This window comes from Kogia breviceps, chromosome 12 (genome assembly GCF_026419965.1).
Source record: "Kogia breviceps isolate mKogBre1 chromosome 12, mKogBre1 haplotype 1, whole genome shotgun sequence".
Classification (NCBI taxonomy): domain Eukaryota; kingdom Metazoa; phylum Chordata; class Mammalia; order Artiodactyla; family Physeteridae; genus Kogia; species Kogia breviceps.
The window spans coordinates 78896347-78909676 of record NC_081321.1 but is presented as its reverse complement, the minus strand read 5'-3'; the positions used below and the strand labels follow the sequence as shown (position 1 = coordinate 78909676).

Sequence of the window (13330 nt, the reverse complement as noted above, 5' to 3'; positions counted from 1 at the left end):
CAAAGGGCTATAATGTAGAAGGAGAACTATACTTGTGGTGAAAGGCCCAAGACTAGAATTAGGAGCCTTTCATTGGAAAACTACAGGGAGGCTCAATCTATGAAGGAATTGTTTGAAAGTTAGAGCCATATAATGAGGGTTTTCCTCAGTTCCTAACTGCCAACACTTACATACATCACATTTACTCATTAACTCATTTATTCCTCAAGATAATCTCATGAAGATTATCATCCCTGGAACACATACCACCACCCTCACACCTCCACCCCTACCCAGCCCCCATGTCCCCACATCTTTGCCTAGCTTGGGGCCTTTCTTGGAGAATCCACTGATTTACAAATTTCCATACCAAGTTAAATAAGGATTTTATGTACATACTACCTTTGAGGCAATGATAATTATAAATATAATATGAGCCCTAGTATAATGTAGCATATAGAGAATGCTTATAGGTGGAATAATGTTCATGTTATAGCAAAAAAACATGTTGGCAGGCATTCTAGAACTACAGCTATGAGCATATGGGCATTAGAGCTGACCTGCCCCTGGGTTCAATCCAGGTTCCGCCATTTACAACTTTTGTGACCTTAGGCAGGCCACACAACCTCTCTTAAGTTTCAGTTCCCTTATCTGTAAAATGGCAGTAATAATGGAGCTTATCTCACAGGGTTGTTGTGAGGATTAAATTAAATAATCTATGTAAAAGCGCTAAAGCATGCTTGGCATATAGTAAGTACTCAAAGAGTAGCCATTAATATTAGATACTTTGTTACTGCTTACATTACTGGGGTGGGGGCGATATTGTTTCCTCCATATAAAAACAAAGTCCAGAATATATTAAGGTGATCCTGATAGGATTTTATTGAATATGAAGCAAATTTTTTAAGAAATCATAAATGAAAAATCACTCCTTCCAGAAGATGACCTTTGACTCATTACACTAAGAGCATTTGAATCTTGTAATTACTACTATTTCCAGTAGTGATACATGAATCTAATTCCAATTACTTATCATTCTTATCAAAAGGAGAATTTTACTGGATTTTTCCCATGGTTTGGAGGCACCTAACATAACACCTAATTTTGCATAAAAAATGTTCAGTGAATGTTACATTGATAATTATATACATCCATAAAAAAGCTATCACTTGTCCAGTGGCTATTCTGCACCAGGCATTGGACTAGACAGTTTGCATAAGTCAGCTCATTTAATTTTATCCTCATAACAACCCTAAAGAGAACAAAGACAAATACTATTTCTTGGCCTTAATTTGAGGATAACATTCAAAAAGATTTACTGGAAAGTATGTTTTTGTGGTTATCCATTGAACTATATACACTTGTGATCTGTGTACTTTTCTGCACATTATACTTCAATAAAAAGGTTTAAAAAGAGGGGGAAATAGCTGGAAATTAATTCAAGTGGCTGCCATATGGATTAACTGCGAAGTACTGAACTGTAAATGGAGTGATGAGAAAACTTTGCTGAGGTGCTTGTTTTAGACCAAGATTTGGGTAGATTTTACTTCTTCCAAAATGGTGACAACCATTTTCTTCCCATTTCAACACAAACAGGATTTGTTGTTGAAATTTCACCTGAATATTCAAAACCCATAGATTTGGGTGAAGATGAAGTATTATTTTCATTTAACCTTAAAGGAAACTTTATAATATTTAGATAATTCTTTACCAAATAGTAATGATGTAGGTCTTTTTTACTTTCTGTGATTTATAGTTAGAACAGTGTCTTCCCCTCTTGACAGGTTGCGTGAAGAGAAAGTGAAAGAAAAACAAAAACACCAGGAGGAAAGGCTAAAAGCTGCTCTGGACAGAGCAGTAGCACAGCCAAAGAAAAAGGTCTGTGTTTTGTTATTAGTAGGTTCCACTACATCAATGTGTGAGGGCTTCTGTGGTGCAAAAACAAAATACCTAACTCATCTAATTTATCCAGGTTAAACTTCAGTAAGATTGCTAACAGCTTAAATTGATCTCTCTCTGGTTCCTTGCTACTTTCAGAATGATTCAAATGACTGGTTCTATAGTTCTCCATTAGACTAACTTTTTGGTAAAAGAAACCTTTCCCCTCTCCTCTTTTTCTGTAGCTCCAGGTGCCATGAAACTAGAGAATTAAAAAAAAATAGTAAGTGAATTACATATTACTGGAAGGGTCTTTTAATCCTCACACTGTAAAAATAATGAGACTTATAGTTGAAGTTAAAATAATTAATCCAGAGTCACTTCAGATTTAGCAGCAGAATCTGACCAGAAGCCAAGGTTCTTCATATTTCAAGATTACCTGTTCAATAAGTTTAGAATTGGGCAGTCACAGAGTGCATGTGGTCTATGACTCCCCCTGGGTGTGAAGGGCCTTTTGTTTCTATATGCCACTCTCCCTCCTCCGAGCTAGAGTCTGAAGTACATGCCAGGAAGGCAATCGCATAGCTATCTGCAAAGCTAATATGGACATTGATTCTCACCATAGTCACAGCTAACCTATAGTGAATGCTGTGCGCCTCACAACCAGCCTTTGAGGTAAGTACTTAAAGTTCTGAAGTATGGTAACTGTTAATATGTACTATGTCAAAAAGTGATGATTAATTTTATTTAAATAAGCATTTCATCTTTAAAAGGGTCTGTACTTATCTAGTTCAACTCTGCCTATGAAGACCTAGCTTCTCCTCTTCTTCTAAGAGAGAATTAACCATTCATCACCCTGCTACATGTATATACTATTATTTACTAAACTCACCAAATTAAAGTGATTATTTTTTAATATATCCATCTTTCCTTTTAGACCATGAATGAGTTTTATGACCTTTGTATCCCCAATGCCTGGCACATAGTGGACACTCAATAAATGCTTACTGAATTAAAAGACTAAAAATGAGAATGAAAACTAGATCTGGAAGAAAATTGGAGAAAGAATGTTGATAAGTCAACAATGTATGAAGACCTCTGAAAGATTTTACTCTTTCAGAGAACATTTAGGACATTTCATCACTGGCAATTTTCTCAGACAGAAATTAATAACAAAGGTTATAAAAGGAGATCATCACCAGTGGGGGGAAAAATATGACATTAGGAAAGGAATTCAAGGATTCCAGTCCTCTAAGGATATTTTTGTTGTTATATAATGAGGGGAGGATTGCTAGTGCTATTTAGTTCCCTGGAGTCAGGAATGTCAAACATTCTGCAATGCAGGGGACAGTCACACACAGGGTTGGTGCCCCTTTTGAGGCACAATGGAAACGTCCCATCAAATTTCATGTCCAACAGAACAGTTTTCTTATCCATTTAATTTATACAAATTCAGATAAAAAGGCAAAACAAAAAATAAATAAATGAATAAGGAGAAGGGGGAGAAAAGATTCAAAGAGAAAGATTAGTATGATATACTTGAGTATATGCTCCAGAGAGAATAAATAGATATGAACTGAGGTATCCCTAAGCCTCTCCTGGTGGGACCAAGAACCAACAGGATTTCTAGTGCCTAAGAAAATAGTACATGGTTTTCTCAAGTTTTTGTTTAACAGGATTTTTAAATGCCAGTCAGCTGTTGCTTAGCAGAGGAAAGTGATCTCTTCCAACCAATGGAGTAGAAATTAGCTGTGGCAGTTACTGAGAAATGAAGTGTTGGCCTCAAACATGGAGTTTCTCTAAGCTTAGCATACCTGAAACACAAGCTATCTGATGACTTTATCTAAATCCTCCCACTTCCCCATAAAACCTAACGGCCCTGTCTTCTGCATACCATGGACATCCATTAGGTTATCAATCCCTTTGTAACTGGGATTATTATTTACTATTTTAAACTATATTATTCTTCGGAAAAAACAAGTTAATATTAGTATTTTAGTTACATTTCAATAGAAAATGGTCATATGAAAACATTAAGTACTTTTTCTTTTGTTTCAGCTGGGAAGACGACTTCTCTACCGCTCAAAACCTCCATGTGTTAACAAACGTGAACTACTTTTAGGCAAGGATACAAGAACAAAATCACTGGAGGAAGAATATTTTTTCACTTGAATAGGAGCAGTAAGACATTTATAACCAGAATGCTTTAGGCATATTTTGTAGATTTTTGCTTTTCAGTAAGGGCAATATTCTGCCCCACACACAGGCCTAACCAATTTCAGGAAGACAGGTCCTTACTCTAAAAGGCCCTTAGGATTGGAAATGTGAGTTATTTTCTTTTGTTGAAGACCTTTATTATCCATACCCTAACCATTGTTCTATATAGCTAAACATTTATACTTTCTGTTGTCCCAGGTGGGGATATACATCCAAAGTGACCTTACAGATGTAACTGTATGGTGAATGACCATTTAAGTGCAATAATGGCATTCTGACAGCATAAAACTTTAAATCTTTTTTTTTTTCCAACCAGTCCACAGGAAAGTTCATAGTGTAAATTTTATCACTGTGGAGTATACATTTTAACAACGTACAACTCTAAAATATTGATTTGAGGAGTTTAAAAATTAAATGAAAAGTACTAGATTATGTTCTCATGAGAACAGAATGAGACATAATCAACTATGAGACTGATTTTTAATTCACATTAAGGGGTTCTGTTCAGAAAACTTAATTCTCTTAAGTGAACAAACCATATGTCTTCAGTCTAAATGTCAGTTCACAATTTCTGTTGTGTTCTATACTCAAAACCATTTTAATTTTCAGGTGATGTTTCAATTTTAGCTGTAATATGCATATCATTTAGCTCACATTGATATAGAATTAACATGTAATTTATTGACTACTAAGTAAAATAATACAGTCTATATTAACTCTAAGAAAATATTTAACTTTATGTGTCAAAAGTGGCTCAAAAATAACTTTAAAAGAAACAGTTGCTTTTAAAAGGTCTCAGTTAATATACAATTACAAGGGCTAAAATTGACTTTCATAAACATTTATAGAGCATATAAATAAATTTCCCTTATAGAAAAAAAAATACAGCATTGGGCTTACATGAAAACCAACCTGAATAAAGTTGGGTGGCTTTTAAAGCATTAGTTCTGTGAATAATTTTTCAACTGTTTCAACATTTGAGCTCTGCATGTAAATATCTGAATATGAATAGCTCACAGTCAAGTTGAAAAACAAACAAATCTTTATTGTCTACAAATCTATATAAAAAAAATTCCCCCCAAAAGATGCTATTCTCTCATTTCCCCATCTTCTTCTTCTTCTTCAACACCCCTGATATAAAGGACATTATTACACCTGTGAACAGAAAAACAGTCCATTTTGTTGTTCCAACAAGAAACCATATAAGATCTGAATAACTACTTTTATCAGATTTTTTCATTACAAAAATATTAATGCTAAAATTACAATACACTTCTCTTTTTTAAAAAAATGTACCTTTGGTTTGTTAAAGAGCACATGACACTCATTTTTATACCATGCGGTTGTTATAAAATGGTATCTTTATGATCTTCCAAAGGGAATAATGCCTAGAATTTTGAGATGGGAAGCTACTTCTAGAAAATAAGTATAATACGAATCCCTAATAGCAGCCAGACCCACCTAAAATTCAAAACCAAGCTTTTGCAACTAAAACCACTGAAAAAGGTATAGTTAAGAGACAGAAAGTTTAATATCAACACTAGAAAAACCTTAAGAATGAACAGCTCCAAAATATTTAAATTTGCTTTGACAAGTTTAACAATTTCAAGAATCTTAAAGTCTAGTTGTAGAATGTTATGTTAAATTAATAGTGATTTAAAAAAAGTAATTCTGAGATTGGGGCACTACAGGTATTTTTACTTCTCACCAGTAACTCCTTATATAAACTACTGATGTTTTGTTACCTTATTAAAACTTCACCCAGATGTCCAGATAATGCTCCATCTATGTATTCTTCTGTGTTTGCAAGCTTTAAATAAAAATAAAATATATTAGTATAATCACACAAGAGGAAAATAGTATTATACACCTAATATTGGTGAGAGAACTTATTAACTGAGACCTTTTGGTACCAATGACTCACATTTACCTACAATAATTAGAAGATTAGCTTTCTATTACTACTGTAGTACTTTCTGGTTTCATATAAACGTTCAGTAAAGTTAACATTGATGGATGTAGAACTGATATATAATAAAGCTCGTTTCAACACAATTTTTAAAATATCACAATAATGTAATATTTCTTTCTATTAAACATTAAAACAACATGTCAAGGAAGACAGTCTCCAATTTATGAATAAGCTGTGAATAATTCAGGTCTAAAGAAACAGACATTAACTATTCTCAGAGTAATAGCATTATATCATATTGAGAAACCCAATGGGTACAAAAGCTATGGCTAAAATACCAAATACTCACATTAGTCAACAGCCAAACTAAAGAACTGAATAAGAATTTTTTAAAATTACGTGCTAATAAAGAGGAAAAAAATAAGTTCTTAAGAGTAGGTTTAATTAAGAGTGACCTTTATAGTTACTTTAGAGAACTCTATTATTTCTAATTTTACATCAAAATGTTTAGCTTTCCTTTTACATAAAGATAATAAACTTTACTTATAATTTAAAAAAATTACAATCAGTGCTACTGGGACTCACAAAAGAAATGAACAAGATAGAAAGGAAACAGGGAAGTTTCCTTCATTAACTAGGCAAGTGGGCAAAGGGAAAGAAAAATAGGTCTTAGAGAGGATATAAGGTAAGGCATTTAAAACATGTTAATGAATTAATAATGCTACTGGATATTATTCCTTCTCCTATAGAGAACAAAAAATAACCTCTTACACTGAGGGGATATGGTTTTGTCTGAAATTGTTGCCAACAATTAGTTTTGTATGCAACAGCTCTCAGAAATAATATATTAACATTAACTAATTTTTTTTAAAAGTGATTATTTCCAGCAGATGTTCACCAACATTTAAACTGGTTTCTAAATTATAATAATGCTCCAAAGGCCTTCTACCACACTTAAAAAAAATTGAACTATAGCTGATTTACAATACTCTGTTAGTTTCAGGTGCACAGCAAAGTAATTCAGTTACACATACATTTTTCAGATTCTTTTCCATTATAGGTTATTATAAGATATTGAATATAGTTATAGTTCCCTGTTTTATACAGTGGGTCCTTGTTGTTTACCTATTTTATACACAGCAGTGTGTATCTGTTAATCCCAAGCTCCTAACTTATCTCTCCCCACTCTTTCCCCTTTGGTAACCATAGGTTTGTTTTCTATGTCTCTGAGTCTGTTTCTGTTTTATAAATAAGTTCATTTGTATCATTTTTTTAGATTCCACATTTAAGTGATATCATGATATTTGCCTTTTTCTGTCTGACTGACTTCACTTAGTATGATCATCTTTAGGTCCATCCATGTTGCTGCAAATGGCACTACTGCATTCTTTTTATGGCTGAGTATATTCCATTGTGTGTGTGTGTGATACATATGTACCACATCTTCTTTATTCACTCATCTGTCGATGGACATTTAGGTTACTTCCATGTCTTGGCTATTATAAATAGTGCTGCTATGAACACTGGGGTGCATGTATCTTTTTGAATTAGTGTTTTCTCCAGATATATGCCCAGGAGTGGGATTGCTGGGTCATATGGTAACTCTATTTTTTAGTTTTTTTAAGGAACCCCCCCATACTGTTCTCCATAGTGGCTGCACCAATTTACATTCCCACCAACAGTGTAGGAGGGTTCCCTTTTCTCCACACCCTCTCCAGCATTTATTATTTGTAGACTTTTTAATGATGGCCCTTCTGACCAGTGTGAGGTGATACCTCATTGTAGTTTTGATTTTCATTTTTCTAATAATTAGTGATGTTGAGCATCTTTTCACGTGACTCTTGGCCATCTGTATGTCTTCTCTGGAGAAATGTCTATTTAGGTCTTCTGCCCATTTTTTGATTGGGTTGTTAGGGTTTTTTTGTTTTGTTTTGTTTTTGATATTGAGTTGTATGAGCTGTTTGTATATCATCACATTTTAAATAAAATCCAAAATTCTTACAATCCCTTAAAAGGTCTTCCATGACTACCATTCCAATCTTTCTATCATACTTCCTGTAACTCACTCTGCCCTCACCTTCTTGTTGTGCCTTGAAAAGAAAAAGCATGTTTCTGGCGCAAAGCCTCTGCAACTTGCTGTTCCCTCAAACTGGGATGCTCCTTCTCCAAACACTCTCTTCAGGTGCTCACTCAATTCTGGTCTCTGTTTAAATTTACTTCCTCAGAGAGGCTTTCCCTGGATATCCTATCTAATATTATACACTCTTGTCACCCTCTTCCATTTCTGCTTTCTTTTTCTCCATAGCATCTATCATTACCTGATATCATATCACATTATATTACCATCTCCCATCACTAAAACACAAACTTCTTGAGGATAAGGACTTTGTTTTGTTCACTGGTGCATTCACAGTGCCAGGCACATAAGGGGCTCTCAGTAAATATTCACTGAGTGAACAAACTCAAAAGCATCACTAATGTGGTTAGTTACTCAGAGGTACATTTCATAACTCTGGCAGGTTCACTAGGAAGCTATATTACTTCTAAAACCAAGTATCTGGTGGGTATTCTTTATTCCTTTCTTTTAATGAGATATAATTCTTATAAAATTCTCTTTTAAAGTGTACAAGTCAGTGGTTTTTAGTATATTCATAAAGTTATGTAATTATCACCACTGTCTAAGTCTGGAACATTTTCAGCACAATGGATATAGTCTTCAAATTTCTCTATGGCCTTGGTAAAATGATTCCTGCTTAGGGAATTTTCCAGGCCAAAACCATGCTCTATAAGAACTTTGGGGACCTGAGCATTGTCTGTTCAGGTGGTAAACTCTTAAATTAAGGAAAATCTCAGCTTTGGGCCTATTAGTGCTCAAATGCTCCTATTAGTACTCTGCCTACAGCACTACCAGTTTGGAATACTTGGAGCCACGATTGGTTTGACCACGTATCTAGGTACCCTTTAAAATTCATTCATCAGCCATTAATCAGTCACATAAATACCTGCACTTCAGGAAAATATAACCTCAAACTCTTTCTTCAAAAACTTGGCTGGGGGTTTCCCTGGTGGCGCAGTGGTTGAGAGTCCGCCTGCCAATGCAGGGGGCGCGGGTTCATGCCCCGGTCCGGGAGGATCCCACGTGCCGCGGAGCGGCTGGGCCAGTGAGCCATGGCCGCTGAGCCTGTGCTCCTCAGCGGGAGAGGCCGCAGCAGTGAGAGGCCCGCGTACCACAAAAAAAAAAAACCAAAACAAAAAAAAACAACAAAAAACTTGGCTGAAGACTATTGAATTAAGCAACAAAAAACCAAACACCCCAATTTAAAAATGGACAAAGGACATGAACAGGCATTTCTCCAAAGATATGTAAATGACCAATAAGCACATAAAAAGATCTTAACATCACTAATCATTAAGTAAATGCAAATTGAAACAGTGAGATACCACTTCATACTGATTAGAATGACTATTAAAAAAAACAGAAAATAACAAGTGCTGGTGAGGATGTTAAGAAACTGGATCCCTTGTACATTGTTGGTGGAACGTAAAATGGTGCAGCTGTTGTGGAAACCAGTCTGGCAGTTCCTCAAAAAATTAAAGAATTACTGTATGATCCAGCAATTCCACTTCTGGATACAGACTCAAAAGAACTCAAAGTAGAGACTCTAACTGATATTTGTACACCTATGTTCACGGCATTATTCACAACAGTCAAAAGGTGGAAACAATTCAAATATTCACCAACAGAAGAATGATTAAAATGAGGTAGAGTTGACCCTTGAACAACACAGGTTTTAGACTGAATGAACGAGCTGATGCAGAACCACAGATACAGAGGGCCAACTATGGACTCAAGCATCTGTGGATTTCAGTATACCAGGCAGGTCCTGGAACCAATCCCCCAAGGATACTGAGGCACCGCTACACACAATGGAATATTTCAACCATAAAAAGGAATGAAACTCTGATACAGGCTACAACATGGATGAACCCTGAAAACACCATGCTGAATTAAATAAGCCAGACATACAACAACAAATATTGTAGGATTCCACTTATATGATGTTCCTAGAATAAAGACAGAAAGAACAGTGTTTACCAGGAGGCAAAGGGAATGGGGAGTTATTGTTTAATGGGTACAGAGTTTCCCTTTGGGATGATAAAAAGTTCTTGAAATGGATAATGGTGATGGATGCAAAATCATGTGAATGCAGTTAATGCCACTGAGTTGCACACTTGAAAATGGTTAAAATGGTAAATTTTGTGCTATATACATTTTACCTCAATTAAAAACAAAGCCTGGCTGAAACATTTACAGAAGCTAGTGTAACAGACAAGTAGCCAGTTCATCAATTCTTTTGGTCGGTCTGTCTTCTCCCTCAAGAATTGCTTTTATCAAATTACTTTGATGTTGTACATTTAGCATTCATCAAAAGACTTAAGAATTTCACTGCAAAAGTTTCTCTCAGAGCTAAGTGCTGGGAAAAGTTTTGCTTTTTCTGCAAACTCTAGTGTTATTTGTCTTATGGCATTGTGAATCAAATGTCTGAGCTCTTCTTACTTTTAACCACTAGGAGTCAAATCTGTGCTTGCATTTTGGTTTAATATGTCTCATACATAGTTATCACAGTTACAACACTCTCCCTGGCCTTGACTTTATCCCTGAATTTTGCTCTGTGTTTGTCAATTAAATTAATTACATCTTTGTAAGTCACACTAAACCTTTGAGGAGCCAGGTGAAGAAAAATAAATACAATTTAATGATGTTTGTAACTCTCCAGCTTACCTGCATGTTCATATAGCCATCTACAGACACCAGGTAGCCTTTGTACTCCATTCCCCACTTAAGCTTCACCATTACTGGCTTTCCTGTTAATCCATTGAGGAAAGGTTTGGGATTGAGGGGCAAACTCTGCACAAAGAACAAAAAAAGAACCCAATTGATTATTTTTCCTACCTATTCTCTTCTCTATCAAATCACCAATATTTTATAGTATCCAAATGAAGCAAAACTCTTGTTACAAATTATTACATAATTTTCACTTTTGTTGAAGAGCACCAGAGAAATTTAAATACCCAGTTAGCCAATTTCACCTTCAATCCATCAAGACTTGTAAAAGTATTCATTGTTCACTTAAGAAACACTGAACACCTAATATACATCACTCACTGTTCCAAGGCCATAAAGAAACAAAGGTAAATGCAGAAAAAAGAAAAAAAAAAAGAAAAAAAAAAAAAAAAAGCAGGTAACAGTCCCTGTCCTCAGGCCCACAGTGGGAGGGGGGAGGTCCAAAACACACGCAAATAGACAATTATTTTGCAATGTAGTAAGAGAAGATATGCTACGTACAAGGGTACCAAACAATCAAACAATCCAGGGTTAAAAGAAAAGGAAGGGTTGCCTGAAATAAGTAATGCCTCTGTTTTAAAGGATGAGAGGTATTTCCAGAGGGAAAAGGGCTGATCTGGCGGGGTTGGGGGAGGGGTACCTATGTAAAAGGAGGGAAGAGTGAATCAACAAGGGATCTCAGGGACACACAAATTAGTTTTGTATGAGGCTACAGAAGAAGGCAGGGGCAGATCATGCTCCACGAACTTCAACTGAAATCCAGGAGCTAGGACTGGGTCTTCTTTGTCTTTGCAGTGCCTCCTACATATGGGCAGTCACTTAATGTTTGTTTATTCAGCAAACCGGTAGTACCCCCAATGAATTCAGACTTTTCTTCCTTTCCTCATCTGCTCACTCATCGGCCCAAAGAAAGAAAACAACCAAGAAACTTGGCTACTAAATAAACCCCTCTAGAATAAGCACATTCACAGTGATCTCAAATGGGTCTCCAGTTTTCACTCTTGTCTTTCTCCAACTTATTAGCCACACGGCAAGTATTATTTTTATCATACCATATCTCTGCTTAAAATGCTTCGATGGCTTCCAACTACACTTGGAGTGGAACCCAGACCTCCTAAAACGGCCTAAGAGATCTTGCCCGACCCTATCTCATGACCACTATCCTTGCAGGCGGCTGTGGCTTTCTCTCAATTCCTCCAGCTACTCAGGTGTTCCTTCCGGCCTCAGAGCCTGTGCTCCTGTTCCCTGAGCTTGAGGTACACACGCTTCCTCCTGCTCTTCACGGGGCTGCATTTCATATCGCTTAGGTTTCAGGTTCAATCCTTCCTCCAAGGGATGCCATCTGTAACCACTCTTCTAACGTACCACGGCGCCCCCTCACAGCACCCTGTTTGCTCCCTTCTTAGCAGTTAACGTTATTCGAAATTATGTATTTATCGTTGTTTGATTAATGTCTGAGTTAACCTAGAGCAGGGTCCGTATCAGTACTTTTTATCCTATATTCCTAGCACCTAGAACGTTACCTGGCCCTGGCAGGTGGCAGGCGCTCAGTAAAGCTTTGCTAAACTAACAGGAGAATGCTCAAAGCCTGGTCTCTGTATTCCAAAAGGCTGCAGGGCCCCCCAACATCACGGGACGAAAGCGGATTGTGGAGTGTGATAAGTGGGACGTGAAAAACCGCTGCATTTTTACCCCAGCCCTGGGGCCCCAGGCAGCAAGGACACCTCAGGCTCGGACACAAAACGAAGAAGACGGGGAAGGGGGCAGGGGCACTCCTGGGGAGGGGAGCGCTTCGGAAGGAGGGCGCGCCTCAGACACCCAGAGCAGGGAGAAAGCGGCTGGCCACCCGGCGCGCCGCGCCTCACGCGGATGAATGGGAAACGCGCGGACCAACTACCAGGCCCGGCAAGGCTGGTCACCCGCCCTCTCTCTCTCTCTCTCTCTCACGGGACACTGGCCACTCTCTTTCTCCTTACCATCGCGACTACTGCTGCAGTAGTGGGCAAATGCTGCAGGATACTCGCCGCCGACCCAGCTGTCGTCCGACCCTCGTGACTGCAGTAGCCACAGCAGAGACACAGCCGCTTAGCTTCCAGAGAAATGGCCGCCAAATAGCAGCGTGACCTTTCACCTCCGACTACCGCTCTTCTGGCTTCTGTGATTGGACGCAAAGAGGTGCGTGCTGATTGGAGAAGGTGGCTGGGCATGTCTCCTGGCAACCAGCGGCGCCAAGCGGGTGCGCGCCTCCCTGGCAGTGAGCGGGCCTGTGGGAAACCGGCTGCTCCACGGCAACCGGAGGATACCTGCGAGGCTGCAAAGGCCGTGAGGCGGCTCGGGTTTCTCGTTTGCTCACCTACCTCGAGGGTGCACTGTGTACCCTGTAGAGTGGATGTGATGTCTTGCCAACTTGGCTAGTGGGGGGTTCCTTTGTCCTTGTACACCTGGGAGAACGAATTTGGGGCTCTCGGGTTTCCTCCTCACTTTCCCACAGAATCTGT

General features: G+C 37.8%; 2 protein-coding genes across 2 annotated transcripts in view; one reads left to right on the top strand and one right to left on the bottom strand.

The window, feature by feature from the left end:
* The window catches only part of CCDC38 (coiled-coil domain containing 38), a 42593-nt gene extending 38487 nt beyond the window's left edge, over positions 1-4106 (top strand). Inside the window, exons 15-16 of the mRNA XM_067010627.1 lie at positions 1764-1857; positions 3916-4106. Coding sequence (XP_066866728.1) covers positions 1764-1857; positions 3916-4029 — 208 coding nt within the window. The 3' untranslated portion in view covers positions 4030-4106. The remainder of the gene's footprint in view (positions 1-1763; positions 1858-3915) is intronic.
* A 992-nt stretch (positions 4107-5098) lies between these two features.
* On the bottom strand, positions 5099-12947 carry SNRPF (small nuclear ribonucleoprotein polypeptide F). The gene is made up of 4 exons (XM_059080293.2): positions 12809-12947; positions 10770-10895; positions 5820-5884; positions 5099-5229 (listed from the first exon to the last, which is right to left on the bottom strand). Exons 1-4 carry the CDS (start codon positions 12809-12811, stop codon positions 5163-5165), a joined length of 261 nt encoding a protein of 86 aa, XP_058936276.1. The 5' UTR covers positions 12812-12947; the 3' UTR covers positions 5099-5162.
* Between the last annotated feature and the right edge of the window lie 383 nt (positions 12948-13330).

Coding starts and splice junctions, on each gene's coding strand:
- SNRPF (XM_059080293.2), bottom strand. Junction 5,885..10,769: donor ATGGCTATATGAACATGCAG/GTAAGCTGGAGA, acceptor TTTTATTTAAAG/CTTGCAAACACAGAAGAATA. Junction 5,230..5,819: donor CTGGGTGAAGTTTTAATAAG/GTAACAAAACAT, acceptor TTCTGTTCACAG/GTGTAATAATGTCCTTTATA.